A 17,103-nucleotide genomic window follows, 5' to 3' on the forward strand; every position below is an offset into this window, starting at 1 on the left:
ACTCTAAGTACCACTGGGTATTCTGTGTCTCGAACTGATTAAAGTTTGGTGCAGTACTTAGGTAGGATAAAATACAGAAATAAATATTCATCTTATCACTCCTTGATGTATAGCATTGTGTTTCTTAATTTTTTTTATTACTACATTTTAATTGCAATGTATAATACATATTTTGCACTAATCTCCAAAACTCAGCATTCAGTTCAATACATTCAATTAAAATTGATTAAATTTAGCTTTATTTACATGACACCAAATCACAACAATAGTTATCTCGTGGCGCTTTATATTGTAAGGCAACAAACCTACAATAAAAGAGAGAAAACCACAACAACCAAACGACCCCCATGACCAAGCACTTGGTGACATGAAAAACTTCCTTTTAACAGGAAGAAACCTCGAGCAGGACCAGGCTCCGTGAGGGGAAGGGAGTGAAGGGAGACAGAACAAAAGACAGGTTGTGAAAGAAAACTAGACATGAATAATAATTAATGATAAATGCCAAGTGGTAGGGACTATCCAGGGTCACCTGATCCACTCCCTAACCATAAACTTTATCATAAAGGAAAGTTTGAAGCCTTATCTTAAAAGTCGAGAGGGTGTCTGTGAATCACCTAAATACATTACAAACTGGGAGCTGTTTCCACAGAAGAGGTACCTCTCAAACTACTTTTAAATATATTAAGAAGTAAGCCAGCAGTCCAAAAGTGAAGTGCTCTGTTGGGGTGATATGATACTATAAGGTCTTTAAGATAAGATGTCTTTAAATACAACCATTTATCATCTTAATCTGTTATCCACTTAAGGTGACACGAGGCTGGAGCTTTCACAGAGCGAGATCCACCCTTTGGAAATTAGAACTGAAAATAAAATTAGCATTGAACAATGTTTGTCTGCAGTGTCACGTAGAAACGCATTCTCTTTGGAGCTACTTTTAAAAAAGCAGTAATCAATACTCATTTCCTTTAAGTGATAAATGCATTTATGACTTGCTTTTCTCATAAAAGGAGAAAACGGGACATCACAAAGTGAAGAGCTTTTCCTTTATTGGCAAGGCATACAGTTCTAGTTGGACAGAGGGCTAACGCAGCCACAGTTAAACAGCAGAGTTGGATTGTCAAAGCTGCAGAGTTTCAGTTTATGACACACATTCATAAAAATCTCCACGCACAGAAATACTGGTCTTGGTTGGCTGTTGAGGCTGTTCGACAACGTGACATCTTCACTAAGAGTCAAAGAGCTTTCAGATGAGTGCACGTACTCCGAGATCCTTTAAGAACACGTGATGCGATCAGATCAGTGATGACAGAGGAAGACAGGCGATAGGACGTGATCCAGAAAACCCAGACGGAAATCTGTCACTCAGCAATTTTTACACCAAGACAAAAGTGAAAGTGAGTATTCGCTCATGTATAATTTTATATTAGAAGTGAAAAGGAAAAGTTTCTCACACATGAAGCCACGTGTGAGTATTAAAACCTTAGACTAAAAAAAAAAGCTACTTGTCTGTCACATCGTTGCTGACAGGTAATACAGAAGCAATAAATAAACTGTACACAAAGTACTGTGAGGAAAAAGAACACTATGAATTAGTGACACACAGAGAGACACACACTGACTCTTTGCATGTTGTGCTGGTTATAATGTTGTTAAATAGTCCTTTGGTGTTGAAGGCATCTTTGAGAGTTGAGTCGTCGGCTACAGAAAGGATTGCACATGTTTTACTCCAGCATGTCAGTGACCAGAAAAAAATCCCAAGTTAAAAATAAGGCTTCAAAAAAAAAAAACAAAAAAAAAGGAAGAAAGAAAGCTCAGTCACACATTTAAAACATAAGTTACACTGTTTCATGGTAATAAAAAAGTTTCTCGACAGGATGAGTTTGGTAAGTTCTCTGCATTACTTTCATAGTGTTTGAATCCGGCAGCTAATGTCACACATCTCAACAAAACACTTCTTTTGCACAGTCAATTAGTTCATTATAAAAAGGACCAAAGAAAAGAAAAGACAAGACAAGACAAGGAACTTCAGCCCTTCTGAGCGTCAATGGTCCAGCTCATCCAATTCAATTAAACTACCAGGCCGTCCGTCAACAGAAAAGTGCAGAAGTGTGAGAGAACCGTACAAAGTGCTTTGAGTTTTTTTCCTTCTTTTTAGCAAATACTTCAAAAGAAAGAAAAGAAAAAGAAAAACATGAGAAAGAAAACTCATTCACCCGGACAACAAACACGTCACTGTTTTAAGACAATATCAGTTACTGTTACGGTTCGAACAGGAGTTCAGTGAGAGAGAGAGAAAAGAGCAGAGACACTGAGGTCAGATTGGCACACTGGGTGCTACAATCAACCAACTTTATCAGTCACTGATGGAAAGTAGCCAGTGGCAAAATGGAAATTACAGTACGGGTTGTGTCATGCTTGCTTGGCACTTGTTTTGTCATTGACTACCGGCGTGTCCCTGTGGAGAGCAAAGTACTGATCAATGAGAGGGGAAAAAGAGGGGAGATTCAGGCACAGGGAACTGGCTCTTTGTAACCTCCTGGGTTTTTACAGTTACAGCGATGCTAACATCTGTCATTACAACCTCATCAAGACACTGCCCTCATTAGTGCAGTAATCTATGCTAGTGGATGTTACCAAAAACACTATTTCAGTAGGTAGGTGCTGTGAAGTAAGAATAATGGAACTGTAATAGCTTAATGTACTCGTAACTCTACTGTGACACTGAGGTTTTTTTTTCTTTTTTCTTTTTATGTTTTTTTTTTTTTCATGATCTCTGTGCTAGTTAGTGTTTCTCAGTCAAAAGCCTCCAATGAGTTCATGTTTTGGCTCGAGCCCTTAAAAACAGACAAAAACGAAGGCTACCTATGAACAAAACTGCAAAGTGCTAAAACTTGAAGGCAAACTGATAAAATGGGCGCCAAACATCAAATCAAATAAAAATAATCCAAACAATAAAGCAACAAAAACAGAAAAATAACCGACATTTTTTTGGGTAGTCCTACAGTTAAATAGGTTTTCAATGTAAGAACTTGCAAATCATTTACCACAGTACCAGAACTTTAGTTCCACATGTGGACACTGGGAGGCACCATAAGCACAGCCCACATCGCTCTGGATGTAACTCCTAGAGCGCCTAACGCTACACTGACCCTGGCTCAGTTTTGTTGCTGACTATATCTCATTAAGATTATTAAAAATGGAAATAATACATCTGAAAACAAGAAAAAATAATATGCGGTGCCAGCTCAGTCGTTATAATCATTAAAGCAACTTGCCTGCTGAGTACAATTAAATCGGCTGTGCAACACCAGCTGAAAGGAGTGCTACTGCATGTATACAAACACAGTGATAGAGTCACTTCAAATATCTGCTACATTTAAGGTGTTTTGCAAAAAAAAAAATCCTTCATAGCTCTTCTTTTTGTGCTATGAATTTGCTTACACTTCTTTCAAGTTTGCTGTTAGCTGTAGCTTCAATTTACTGTGTGTGAATCTAAATAACAGACAACTGAATTTAAAAAAAAAACTTACCAAAAATTAAAAACCAAAAAACCCCCAAAAGGCAGGCAAACCAGCATTTGCAAGTTTGGCAAGAAGTCTTAAAAGACTTTGTTGTGTTTTCGCAGTCATTCATCACTTCCTCGCTTCTTTCACACAAAAAAATACTCCATTAGAGGAAGACACGTCTGTCTTTAGTCGTAGCGGACTTTAGGTTAGCTGGTAGAAAAGCGTGTATTTTTCTAACTTCTTATCGTCTCTGTGGAACTTCAGCCACAATTTGTCTGAGTGAGAGACACAGATTTCCTGTCCTTACTGGAACAGCGACTGGGGCTATCTGTCTCTCTCCAGTGCAAGTGACTGCTGTGTGAAACTGCAGACTTTCTCAGTCCTCCCCCACAGCCTCCCGCACTCCCGTACTCCCCACCTTGAGTCCTGCTCTTAAACCCCATCTGCAGAAAAACAGAGGTGGTGGCGTTTGCTCGAAGTGGAAGGTGGGGTGTGACAGAGGGCGAGGCACTGAAATCAAGAATAATTAAACGAAAGAAAGTCGAAAGAGTCGAAACTATTGACTGGTGCTATGTGCCAATTCGAAAGCGTGGAACCCCAGAGACGCCTTCATCTGTTTCTTCTCTTTCTTCTGCCATATCTTTCTCCGAGTCTAAAGAAAACGTCCTGCCCGAGTCACTTGTAAGCATTTTGGGAAGCCTTCGAGATACATGAGAGGCCGAATCGGATCTGTAGATTTCATGCCTCCTGCTGCTGTGGCCCTCCTCTTCCTCAGGTGGACTCTCTGTGTCAGACTCCCCCTCTTCTTCTAAGGTCAGCTTAAACTGAAACTTGTCAGCAGAAGCAGACCCGCTACCCCGACCATGTGCCGAAGCTTCCCCTGCAAAGGCATCTTCCTCCTCCTCCTCCTCCTCCTGGCCCTCTGGGTGAGGTGATGGGCTGTGGGGGATCATGCTCTGATACCACTCTCTGTTATCCTCCAGCGTGTCCAGGATGTCCTGCGCATCAGGGTGCACCAGGTCGGCCCATGTTTCCCACAGAGGATGAACAATGTAGTCGATGAAACCCACCTGAAAGAGAAAGCAATGTTTAAGACTGCGAATAACAAACTCAGCAGTGATGCTTTGACTTAATCAAAGAACTCCATCTTTCCGTGAGCGGTTTTGTATCCGAACTAGTTTTCTTCCTGACGTCTACATCCATCAACCACAGGAAGCATGAAGCTAGATACGGCTAATTTTTACAGGCTGTCTCCCTATCATTAACCATCAGGTTCATCATAAAATGTATTTTGAGGACCACTTCAGTGCCTTTTTAGTTCCATTATATAAAAGAGAAGGGATCTCCAAAACCCCCTCACAACAGAACAATCTAAATCTAGGCTGACGAACAGCACCAAGAGGAAAAATACATGAATTTGATTTTGAGGCTAAGCTCGCGGTTTAGGTTATTCCCCACCTGGTTCTTTTCTACTGAAGCATTGTGCTTGTCGCACATGGGGCTGATCTCCATGCCTTTCTCTCTCTCTCTGTCTCCCTGTGTGAAGAACTCCACCATGATGCGGTCTGTCCACTGGCGGTACAGCTCGAGAGGTTTGGTCGGGTTACTCAGGTCTGCACAGTGTACCATGTTCTGAAGAACCTGCAGTGGCAAATTAAACAGGTGTTGTCACATGTCAAATATATAGATTAGATTAGATTGATTCTATCTTTGTATAAAAAGAGTTCTCACCTGTATGCGATCTGAATAGTTGTCTAAAAGCAGGACTCCCAGGCTGGTGACTTTCTTAGTCTCCACCATGGTCTTCAGGTCTGCTAACAGGTTCATGTGTTTGGACATATCTGTGGCGAGCACCTGCAAGAACAACATTAAACACATTAAACCAAACAGAAGTCACTGGGGAAAAAGAAGGCCTAAGCTGAGTGGAGCTACTGCACGTCTACGATCTTAATGGTCCACTCACCATGTCGATGACCATTTTGCGAAGCGACTGACGCTGCTTTTTGTTGAGATTCTGAAAAATATCACAGTTGTCTTCCTGCAGAAGCTTAAAGCCTACAGCCAGGTGGTGATTCTCTAGCACTGACAAGTCATTGTACATCAGGGCCAGCTCTGAGTCTGAAGACAAAAAGGCATAAAAAACTCTGAATGTAAAATAAATCACGATCTCGTCAGCTACATAGTTAAATACACTCAGCACCCACACACATTCAGATAATCCCTGCAGAGCTACGAGCAAACTCACTGGTGTTGATGAGAAACTGATTGGAAACTCCGGGGTGATCCACGTCGTGGATGGCGCTGGCGAACAGCGCAGCGAGGATCTCCAGATCAGTAAACACAGCCTTGGATGACACACAAAGAGAGACAGTTAGTTTTGTGTGTATGCGTGCGTGTATGTGAGGGCATCAACCTGGACTGTGTATTTGAGCGTTTACCTCCAGTGCAGGTGTGGACAGCAGCACGTGTGTTGATTGGACCACGTCTGCAGCATGGATGTTGTTGTGGTAGGCCACATCAGCATGATAGTGGTCCTCCAAAGTCATTGTGAAGGTAATGAAAGTATCCACTGGAATCTTAAAGGACTTCAGCAGCTCACGTTCCTGCAACAGCAGAGGAGAGGATGGCTCATCCAAGGTAAAGATAAATGACTGATTACAAATTGTCTGCTAAGTCATTGCTTCATTGACTTCAGTAAATTCATTATGCACTTGTTTGCTTTGCCGTGTTTGAGGCTATAAAGTACAGGAGCCATACAGTACGCTGTGTGCTGTGATGTGGTACCTGGAAAATGGTGTACATGGTGACTGTCAGTGGGCGATTCCCAGAATACTCAGAGACCTTAAAGATGTCAATACCCCATCGATTTATATCCTCAAGTTCCTGTCAGTGAGAAAGTATAAATACGTATATTAAACAACATTCAGTATGTGGGAAAAAATAGAGAATTAGCCTCAGGGAAATAACAAATGAACTAGTCCTCACACCTTAGCTAGGAGTCCTTCCTGGCTAGCATTGACCCCAAATCGAGGAATGGTTGAAGGAGCGAGGCTGGGACTGTGGGTGGCCTTCTTCACACCGCTGATCTGGGACATAGGACGCTTTTTCTTGTCTTTCTCCTTGGTCGGGGGAGACATGATGTCCATGTCATGTTGTTTCTCTGCCAGTGAAAGTCATCCAGTTAACAGTGATGAAAACAGAAATGCACCACTAACACTAACTTTCCTGCTGTCATGCATTTCAACTACTCCTGTCTGAGCACTGTCCTGTGATTTACATGCATATCTACATGTATGTGCAGCAGTGTGTAGCGTACAAAGACGGCATATTTACCCAGAAAGGTGCTGGAGATGAATTCAGACACCTGGTTCCCTGAGCGGCTGGTTTCTGACAGCTGGCTGAGCTCTCGGTTCAGCATCCTCTTGAACTGAGGACAAACACATGCAAGCATCAATGAGCTTGATCAAACACTCTGTTTGCTAAACTGTGGACAGACTAGGTCGGATCAACTCAGCCGCCTGCTGGAACAACAGTTATCTCTTAACAACAACGTAGAAAAGAAACACTTTACAAGCAAATCACTCTCTCTCAAAACCTGCAAACGGTTCAGTCAAATACAAGTAGCAGATGCCACAGATCATGCTGACATAAGACGTGTTGAGTCTCAGAGAAAGTCAGAAAACAAGCAACACGTGAACCTCAGGGAGTCTCCTACCCTCCCATCCAGTTCATCCCTCTCCTCCCCTCTCCTCACCTGAATGAACATCAACGAGATGGAGATGAAATAAGTCACTTCTGGCATTTCAGCGTAAAGTCAAGCATGGGAGCAAAAATAAAACGAGTGAGCTCTCAGGTTTAACACGCCTGTTCGACAAAGCTGCCTGTCTCGGAAAAATCCACCAGCGAGTGCTGCAGAAGCTTTGATTATAAGTCTGTGGAAGAACAGGAGAATTGAAGCATATGTATGTGGGAATGCTGCTGGATGCCAGGATGCAAGGCAGAGAAGGCAGACTCTCCCCGACTCTCCCTCATCCACTCAGTTACTGCCTGCCCACTATGTGTGTAAACAGAGGGAGAATGGGGTACTCTAATCTCCACCTCCTTTCAAAAATGCCTAAGAATAGCAGCCAATCAGACACCCGCTGCAGCAGCGTGTAGCGAAACAGAGAGCCGTCATTGGCCACGAGACATACACAGTAGGCAGGGCAGAGTGAGGTTGTGAGACACACCATGTGCACCAAGTTTGAAGGTATGAAGGAAAAGCTTTGAATGGATGGGGAGGAGGGTTCATTCTTGTAGCCAAAAATAAAAATAGTACATCACGCACCACAGAGACTTGGGTGCCCTGACCATTAACACAATCAGAGGAGCAAAAGACAAAATGCTTTGACAAAGAAATGCTTAAAGCGGGCTCCAAAAGTTCACTCACAGCTAAATCGTGCTCAGAAGCAGATAGAAAATATTGAAGGATAATTACAGTGGTCTTAATGTTAAGCTGATTTATTCACTTTTATACAAAATTCAAACTTGGTAGTAATTACCATCAGAGGAGGAAAAAAATGCCTATGCGGCATGTAAAAAGCTCTTTCTTAAATACCCTACTCACATATAAATAACTCAGTGATTAAAAGTGGTTGCACGATTGCTCAAAGACCCTTTCTAGGGTCAGTAAAGATCCAGTTTAACAAAGCGGTTCGATAAGGTCGTCAGGGATGCAGAAACATTGTTCACTTCAGCCTCCCATGCACCTGTCGTTGTTCCCAAGGGCCGGCATGGATAATTCTTTTCTTTAGCTCATTGACTGATCTGCAGCAATTGTGGGGGCTGGGGAGAGGAGTGGGCGTGGGAGGGGGGGTGCCTCCAGCGAAACTCCCCTCCGCTGCCACGTGAGTGACGTGTGGAATGGTGTATGCAGGAAGCAGGAAGCAGGCACGGTACGTGATTGGTTAATAATGTAATTCAGATTTATGTGATGAGAAGAGGTCTGTTTCCTTATGTTTGGACGCTTCTATGAAGTGGGTGTTTGTGAGTGCTGATCGGAGAGGAGAGGGAAGGATGGAGGAAGCATGCACGGTGAGGATTCCATTTCATCCAGTGCAACATCTCTCCCACTCCCACTACTCATTCACATGTTTCTGCATATGATTCAGGGAAAAAGGTGTGTCCCTGTTTCTAGTCCCCATCTGCATGCCGGGAATCATCCTATGCATGTAAGCTTCTTCCATCTGCGGACAGATGGGGGCTTCTATTCATATTTTCATGATGGATTCTTTGTGTTAATGAGCCTTCAGCTTGGTTAAAGCATCGGTGATGGTAATTGTATTTACGAGAGGCCACACACAATCCTTGGGTTTAGTGTCGTATTTGGGGCCTTTTCTAATTTGGGCAGGAAAAAAGCACAGCCAAAGAATACATCAATTCATAAAGCATGAAAATGAACATGCCTCATGTACTGTCTATATTATCCATTCTAAAAAGAAATCGGCTGCATTTCATTTCAAAAAGGGGAAATGACAACAGTAAGCTGGAAGAAAATGACCGCACGGCTGCAGATTGAGCACCTTTCCCAGCGGTGAGGTCTAAAAATAGACATATACAGGAATAACGGCATAATCAGCCTCCAAGGTTTGTTCTCTGGTGCTTTCTATACCAAAAGCCCTCCAAAATATACAAGGACAGTCCAATAAGCTTCCAACTTGCAATTAGAGCAGGACCAGAGGACCCTGTCTTCAAAACTTCATCTCTCTGACCCTCATACGTCTTTTAAGCAACTACAGCAGATGTTTAATAATAATAATAATGGATTGGATTTATATAGCGTTTTTCAAGGCACCCAAAGCGCTTTACAATGCCATTTAAGCTCCCAACCTTGCACTTAATCCATTTTCTACAACTGCAAGATTCACTCGTGGGTGTGTGTGTGTGTGTGTGTGTGTGTGTGTGTGTGTGTGTGTGTGTGTGTGTGTGTGTGTGTGTGTGTGTGTGTGTGTGTGTGTGTGTGTGTGTGTGTGTGTTTGTGAAATGTCCAAAAGAGCAACAAACTTTCATTCAGTCTTTCAGTTGCCTAAATTACCAGCTTCTAAAAGTCTAACTTAGCAGGCTGTTGGTAGTGTGTTAGTGTTTTGTTAAAGTACCTTGTTGGAAGCCATCTCACTGACAGAGTGTCGGGTTTTCAGCGTCTCTAGTTGCTCCAGACACCAGTCCAGCTCATCTAGAGTCTCTATGGCCAGCTGCTGGTGAGGCTCCTCTGTATGTATATCACACACATATATATATATATTAAATTTCATCGGGGAGGAAATGTTAATGGTATTTCCCTCTCAAATATTGAGCTGCATTTTGTTTCATAGTAATTGTATCCATGGGATGAGGATACAAGTGACTTACAATAAGCATTAAAAAAATCATCATTACAGGCACATGGCTGGAATACTTGCCCACCACTGGATTTCATGTGTTGTTGAACAACATTCGCTTACTAATTAAACAGCTGTGATGTGTTTCCAGTAACCCAGATTTCCCGATTCCCAATCGTGTTAATATCCTTGCCATCTGTGTGTGTTTGTGTGTGTGTGTATGTGTTTTTTGTTTGTTTGTTTGTTTTTTAACAAGTGTGTATTTTGGGCTAATAAGTAAATATCTCATTCCAAAGCCGCTACCAACCTGCGAGGCTGGTCTTGCACATGGATGGTGGGTTGCTGCCTGAAGATCGTGTTCTGTAGACAGAGACCATCCAAAGTGAACATATTAAAGACACAAGTCAGGTGTGGTGGTGAAAGAGCAAAAAGACTTAGGAAGTCTCCAAAACGCCTACTTGCTGGCCGTGCGATCTTGCTGGCCGGTTATGACGGCAAAGTTACTTCTGACTGTCCTCAGGCTGGCGAGGACCTACGAGAGGAACAAAGGAGTGAATGTATGAGTTCATCAAATGACGCATTTGTAATGTGATGAAGTGTAGCTTTAAATGCTCATAAAAGCTTCCACTTTCATTGAACAAGAGCTTCTCAACACAAATCACTGACTATCATTTGATACTGTGGCTCTCCACTCTTGGCAGATGTGCTACCCAAAGGCATCCCCCACTCCCTTTCTGATGTTTTCATAGCATCACTGACACTCCTCTAGGTCACGTCTGCCACTGCATCTGTCACCAAACACTGACTCAGCATGAGGAGAAAGCCCACAGAGTATCAGATGTCCAGACTTGATCCATGCATGAGCCTTATCTGCCACCATGCATATCTTAAACAGCATGATCCAGCAGTATTGGATTCTCAGCTCCTTTCACTGTGTAAAGTGAGCACAGGAGTGACGCACATCCCACGCAAGAGCTAGGCAACACCAGCGGGATGCTGATCCTGTCGCAGGGCCAACATGATCCTGAGGGGATGTTCCGGTAGAGCACTAAAACCCAGTCTCATACCATCTGGAGGCTGTTTTTTTTTTTTCTTAATTTGTCCATCTGCCAAATTTTCAAATAACACAATAAGTAAAACAGGCTGACTGGAAAAGATTTCAGAGGACTCACCTGTGCAAACGGTGTGACTATCATGTCTTCTGTATGTCTGCAGAAAAGACACACAAGAGGAAAAAAGCATGAAAAAACACAAAATACTGAGAAGCTCAACTATAAATCCCTAAACTGTGATACCAAAGAGTGATAAAAAGAAACCTTCCTCGTATCTATTATAGTTTATTTTAATTTATTAAAGACATGCACTGCTTCTAGTGAGGCCGGTGAGGAAACAGTCGGGGTGAGGTGGAAAGGGTGGGCGACACGTTATGAACAGTTAAATATGAGTAAAAAAAACCCAAAAGTGTGTTATTATACTTGACTCCGCTCTGATTAAGCGTCGCATGCAAGAACAAACAAAACAGAACGGGGTGTTTTAGAGAGCCTGACAGGGGTCACAAGAGAGGTTTTTGATATTTAGTCATCGGGAGAAAGGAGGGAAATGATCATGAAGCCATCCAGAGGGAATGCAGAAGAGGCCTTCAGGGGACAGAGCCAGTGTGGGTTTATTTTCGCCCTAATTTATTTTGTTTATCATGTTCTTCTCACCGAGATGACAACCAGTTGACTTCCCAATGCTTCAAGCTTTCTTCCCTTTAAAAACAGATAGGCAAGAGGTTGAAGAAATCTGTGACTGCTTCAATTACAAAACTGAAGGTTTTCTTTCTTTCTTTCTTTTTTTTTTAGATAGCGTGAAATCTATAATGTCTTGCTTGGGGATGTAACTGAGACACACAGAAAAACAAACAAAATATTCCTTTCTTTAGAATCCCAGTGGAATAGATTTGACATTCAAGCACTTTGTGATGGGAAAACAGCTGCAAGCAATACATAGCATGTCCTAATAAAGTATTTGAGAAGGCTCAGTCTTCTCAAGGTGGACCTTTCTTAACAGTCCTCCTCACTCTATGAAAAACAAGTAAAAAAGTTAAACTGCGTGACAATTTGGCTTCAGAACTCAAACTGCAAACAGGTAAGGGAGCCAGCACGTAAATCGAGGCACAAAACTGCTTCTCCAGCCCGGAAACCTCTGAGCTCAAACAGATAGAGAAGAACAGAAAAGCAGAAATGCAAATATGATCCATGTGATCCTAGTGGTATTCCTTTAGGATAAAAAGCACAGCATCAGGAATGGCTGTTGATACTTTGAAAACTTTTACCCGTGTTTTTCAGATGTAAAAAGCTCTTTTTTACTTTTAGAGAACTTGATATCAACAGATTACTACATGTAAAGCAACAAGATTCCTAGGCGGGGCATTGGATTTATCCAAAGGGTTTGTTTTAGGCCCCTCTCAATACATAGAGACAGAGGATTAACAGTTTCAACTGGTGGACTTACAGGTCACTGGCAGTGGAGGAGTTTCTGGAGGGACCTTTGGGTGAAAGGTCAAAGTCGGAGTCAGAGCGGTAGAGGAAAGATTCCCTCCGCTGGCTGTGAGGGAAATTGGTCGGTCGGGCCAGACCGGAGTTAGGGCTGGCCTGAGGGTCCAGTGGGCTGCGTCCCACAGACAATCCATTCTCCACATCAAAACTAAGAAGACATAAATGCAAAGAGAATTTATTAAGGTTAGATGGCTTAAGAGGCTATTTAGGAATTTACCAGCTTGTAGATTTGATCAGGAAAGGAAATAGAAGAAATGAATCCATCCAAACTGTCCATGCTTCCTGGAAAGCTTGTTTTTCCATTCTTAGACACACAGTGCCATAAAATATCTCCCACAGAATATCTGCAATGTGTGCATTTATGTGTACAATAGCTGGTGTGTATGAATATATCCCTGAGTCTGTCACACAAATACAGTTCAGCACTTTGTGACTGTTTGCAGCATCAGGCAGGAGCAACCGAAAACCAGCTGTCAACAGCGTTATTGGAAATACACCGAGTGGCTGGTCAAGCGGGTCAGCATGCACTGAGGTGAGAAAACGAGCTCCATTAAGAGCTGCAGGCAGTATAAATGCAACAGCCATAAAATAAAAAGAATAAGGGAGAATAAATGTGGGAATAAGCATTTCCCTTCAGACCAAACTGACAGACAAACTTTTTACAAAATTCCAGTTACAAGTTAACCAGACTGCTGCTCCTCTGGTGCCAATAACATGGACACAGTTACTAAAAGATGGAATATTCATATCTAAAACATCGCTACAGACCTTATAAAGACTTCTATCACACAAGCTTTCAATCTGATATTGTCCTTTCTTGAAGAGGAAATAGTGTAACATAGAAGTAAAAAAACTCAAAATTCAAATTTAGAAGGGTGACAAAAAAAGGATAAGACATTGTGATATATATATGAGCTCAGCTCACAGCTCAGGAAGTAAGCTAAAATCAGCACCACAATTCAAGCCGAGCAACAATGGTGGATAAGAAAACACATCCAAGTCAGACTGAGACCAAAATGAGGAGGTGATGAGATCCAAAGAGGAAGAATAGCTCTCAGCACTGGTGGCTGCATGCAATGCTATAGCTGATTTATAAATAGGATAACTAACCGCTAAAATCCATTAAGTGTGTTATTAGAGTGATCCAAAAAAGAGCAGCTGATTGGCAGGATGGACCCATTTTTCATTATTAATATATTTAACATTAAAAGATAGTATAGCATTTGAAACAGCGAATCAAGCGAAACCTGAGGCTGTCAGGCAACCAGCCTGGACGTACTTGAACTCCACAGCTACACAATCATCATGCAGAGAAACAGTAAAGGCATGAAATGTGTTTAGATAATGTGATGCTCTCGTGATACAAGTATGTGTATGTGTTCGCGTGCGCGCGTGTACATACAGATGAATCCCGACTGTGAGCGAACAGCAGAGATAAAAAATAGCAGCACAGTACTGACGTGGGTTACACGAGAGAGGCGAGTCTAAAAATAGCGCAGCGTCAGGTGAAGAGGAGTTCCTCCTGAAAAACACCGTCTGACTACAGAGGAAAACAACAAACGAAGGCACGGCAAGGTCCTTCTTCACAGTCTAGGCATGTTTCTCCTGTGATCTACATTTCTACTTTCCCACAGCGTTGCTCTGAGCCTCGGAGACTTTCGGCCAGCAGCTCCGTTTGGCAACGCATCTCCTTTTGCTAAACAGCGTGAGGATCTCCAGAATAGAAATCCACACTTTAGTAAAACAACCATTAGCAGAACATGAAGGATTTTGCAAGGGCAGATGCTGAGACACACTTGATCCCTTTCAAATAAACGGAACGGGGAAACCAATATTTCAAAATAAAAATCTCATGGCGTAGGTATGGGTTCCAAAGTGTTAGAGAATAATAACACACAAACCCAAAATGTCAGTGATACAATTACCACAAAATCAGATTCTTGTGCAGCTGTGTGGGGTCTAGAGTGTAACAAAATGCACACATTGAAAGACGTTAACAACTGCCATGTCGCATATATACTCACTGTACACTGTGTTGCATACAGCAGTTGATGCTCGGTTTAAATGTTCGACTTCAAAGTGACCATGGCTACACGCCTACCTGCACCAAGTTGTTGCCATTCAACTGGCAGATGTTTCCATTAACAAACAGTTGGAGAGGTGTAGCTAACAAAGTCGGAGGTCAGTGAGTGCACAGTATAGAAGGTGGGGAGTAATAATGTGTTTTTCACATAGTCAACAGTTTTTGACATTTGACACAACCTGAGCAAAACCACAACTATCTGCTGGCTCCATGAATGACTACCTTTTACTCCAATCCATGAGCGATTGACCAACTTTGGCATTTGCAGAGTTGTGCTGCTACAATCCAGCCTTTACAGTTGCATGAAAACACTGCATTCATTCCTCTCTTGCTGCGTTCTGCAGTACTCTCCCCCCCCAAGACGTTGGTGTGTTACTGGCTATTACATAACAGCAGAAGCTGATTTCCATGTGACAGATTCAGACACACTGACTGCATCACAGAAGAAAGTGCGAGTGACTAAAATGTCAGACACAGTACAGTGGGACTGTGCCAGCATGGCTGCTAGAGTGAGCGTGCACGAATGACAGACAGGCTGTGTGTGCAAGGGGTAAAAAAAAATCATAATTTTATGTGTAAATAATACAAACAATGAGTCCCAATGATGTACGCCTACAATGTGTGTATTTTAATCTCAAATTACTGAGGTGAGGAGATGGTCACGCTCTCCTCACCTTTTCATGTTTCCAGTTTAACCCATCTCCCTCATCGTATCTCTGTATTAATGCTGCGCCCGCTGCTCTCCTCGCGTGCTCTGATTATGAATCTGTTTGTATTTCCACACGTCTCTGTCTGTGCAGCTAAATTTAACCTCCGTTCGCATGTGAATCCAGAAAGGCAACACTGCAGCTAAAAATAACCTTCAGGTAGAATTCAGAGCCCTCCTCTCTCTCTTTCGCTCTCTGTTTGTCATCTCCGCCTCACAGAGCAGCAGATTCTTCCCTCCATTCATGAATATTTATGGAGGAGTTTCTATTTGAAGCCGATACCGAGCTAAAATTAGACCGCGGATCAAAATACCGCCTACGCCATTCCCCCACTGCTTTTTTTTTTTTCGCTTCCAGTTTTTTTCTCTTTATCTCTCGCTGAGCTGTTGTGAGCCCAGTGCAGGAAAGGGAATCCTGACTCACTCGTGACACTTCACTGCTCACCTAGTACTCCAGCACCCCAGCAGACAAAACACGTAGTATTTTTGCATTGTGAAATCACAATCTTCTAGTTGTGGTTCATACAGTTTTATAACAAATCCTTTAATTTATGTGGCAAAAAAGAAAAAAAAAGGGGGGGGGGGAAGTAGCTGTTACCATGGAAACAAGCGATGGAGATCTAAATAGGTGATAAAGTAAAACAATAACTCAAAAACACATGCTATTTTTGAAAAAAATAGTTGTTGTTGAGGCTGTTAAGTTGTGAGTTATGGAGTTTATAATTTTCTAAACAGCTGAATTGTGATATTCTATATTCGGAAAAAATGAAAAAAGCAGTTTACAGTTTTTCCCGTAATGTCGTTTCACAGTAAGAACAGTGCAACCAGAATATTCCAGTATTTTCTGCACACCTCCAATGTGCACAATCTTTAACTATACAGTTAACAAAATGTGCATTAACTCTGTCAGCTGAGGCATTCTGTAGTCCTAAGAGGTCAAAGGTCAAGGTTCAAGCTCAGTGTGCGCATCGTCTGAACAGGAAGCTCCCACAGAAGCTCCGTGGCTGGTTGGTCTTCAAAAATGACTCCTCCATTGTCTTTTTGTTTTTCACAACTGGCACCCACCCACCCGCCTGCCCACCTCTCCTCCTTCTCCGGCACCCTTCCCACTCTCCACTCTTCTCTGCTCCAAGAATAAAAAAAAGGGATTTTTAAAAAATATCCCTGTTAGTGTGGGAAGGTGTTAATTATAGTCCCGATAAAACTGGTGATGAGTGATAGCTAACGTGTATTTTAGGTTCTTCCTGCCGAATTAAAATAATCTATTCATTCTCTCTGAGGACAGAGTCCCTCTGCTGGGCCTTAGTGAAACTGCTACAGCCAGTCAATGTTCATGTCTGAACAGAGAAAACTAAGGCATGTTATTCATTTAATAATTTATTATTCAGATATTTGTATCATTGTAGCTTCAGCACAGACAAAACATGCATTCTGACGATTTTGGGGTGAGTCTTTGAACTTGCACATTGTATGCATTGTAAAATAATGAGGTAGAGACGAAGTTTTCTGCAGATAAATCAAATTAATCACTGAACAAAAACCCGAGCTACTTTTGTTCTTAATTATTGCCACGCTGTAAAAAAAAAAAACCCTGACTGAAAAGTTTTTATACGTGCAGAGACGGTGAAAATAAAATCTCATATAAAAGCTAAAAAGCCAGCTGAAATGCGTAATGTGCCACCTGTTGGAGATTGGATATGGTTAAATAGAACCATCCTAATTTGGCATCTGCATTCGCACACCAAGCTTCAAAGGTGGACATGAATGCACATGCACTCGCACACTTAATTACTTCTCTTGTCTAAAGACCAATTAGAGCCAGCATTCCTGGACAAGGCAAAGACTTTTAGTTAAAAAAAAAAAAAAAAAAAAAGGTGTAAAGAGAGAGGTGTTACCATGTTTGTTATTTAAG

General features: G+C 42.1%; 1 protein-coding gene across 4 annotated transcripts in view; it reads right to left on the minus strand.

Annotated features, from left to right (window-relative positions):
* Nucleotides 1-501: 501 nt before the first annotated feature.
* Nucleotides 502-17,103, minus strand: part of pde4ca (phosphodiesterase 4C, cAMP-specific a) — a 45,154-nt gene continuing 28,552 nt past the window's right edge. For 3 of the 4 annotated variants that reach the window (XM_085389410.1, XM_085389413.1, XM_085389412.1), the window contains exons 2-16: nt 12,359-12,550; nt 11,569-11,613; nt 11,035-11,071; nt 10,321-10,394; nt 10,170-10,222; nt 9,641-9,753; nt 6,840-6,933; nt 6,494-6,666; nt 6,291-6,389; nt 5,945-6,109; nt 5,752-5,851; nt 5,470-5,624; nt 5,238-5,360; nt 4,965-5,147; nt 502-4,576 (exon numbers count right to left, since the gene is read on the minus strand). In XM_085389410.1, coding sequence (XP_085245536.1) covers nt 4,076-4,576; nt 4,965-5,147; nt 5,238-5,360; nt 5,470-5,624; nt 5,752-5,851; nt 5,945-6,109; nt 6,291-6,389; nt 6,494-6,666; nt 6,840-6,933; nt 9,641-9,753; nt 10,170-10,222; nt 10,321-10,394; nt 11,035-11,071; nt 11,569-11,613; nt 12,359-12,550 — 2,107 coding nt within the window. In that variant the 3' untranslated portion in view covers nt 502-4,075. The remainder of the gene's footprint in view (nt 4,577-4,964; nt 5,148-5,237; nt 5,361-5,469; nt 5,625-5,751; nt 5,852-5,944; nt 6,110-6,290; nt 6,390-6,493; nt 6,667-6,839; nt 6,934-9,640; nt 9,754-10,169; nt 10,223-10,320; nt 10,395-11,034; nt 11,072-11,568; nt 11,614-12,358; nt 12,551-17,103) is intronic. The other variant, XM_085389411.1, reaches the window with a different exon arrangement.

This window comes from Rhamphochromis longiceps, linkage group LG18, assembly GCF_057381845.1.
Source record: "Rhamphochromis longiceps isolate RC_006_pf linkage group LG18, R_longiceps_female_GT1.1, whole genome shotgun sequence".
Lineage (NCBI taxonomy): Eukaryota > Metazoa > Chordata > Actinopteri > Cichliformes > Cichlidae > Rhamphochromis > Rhamphochromis longiceps.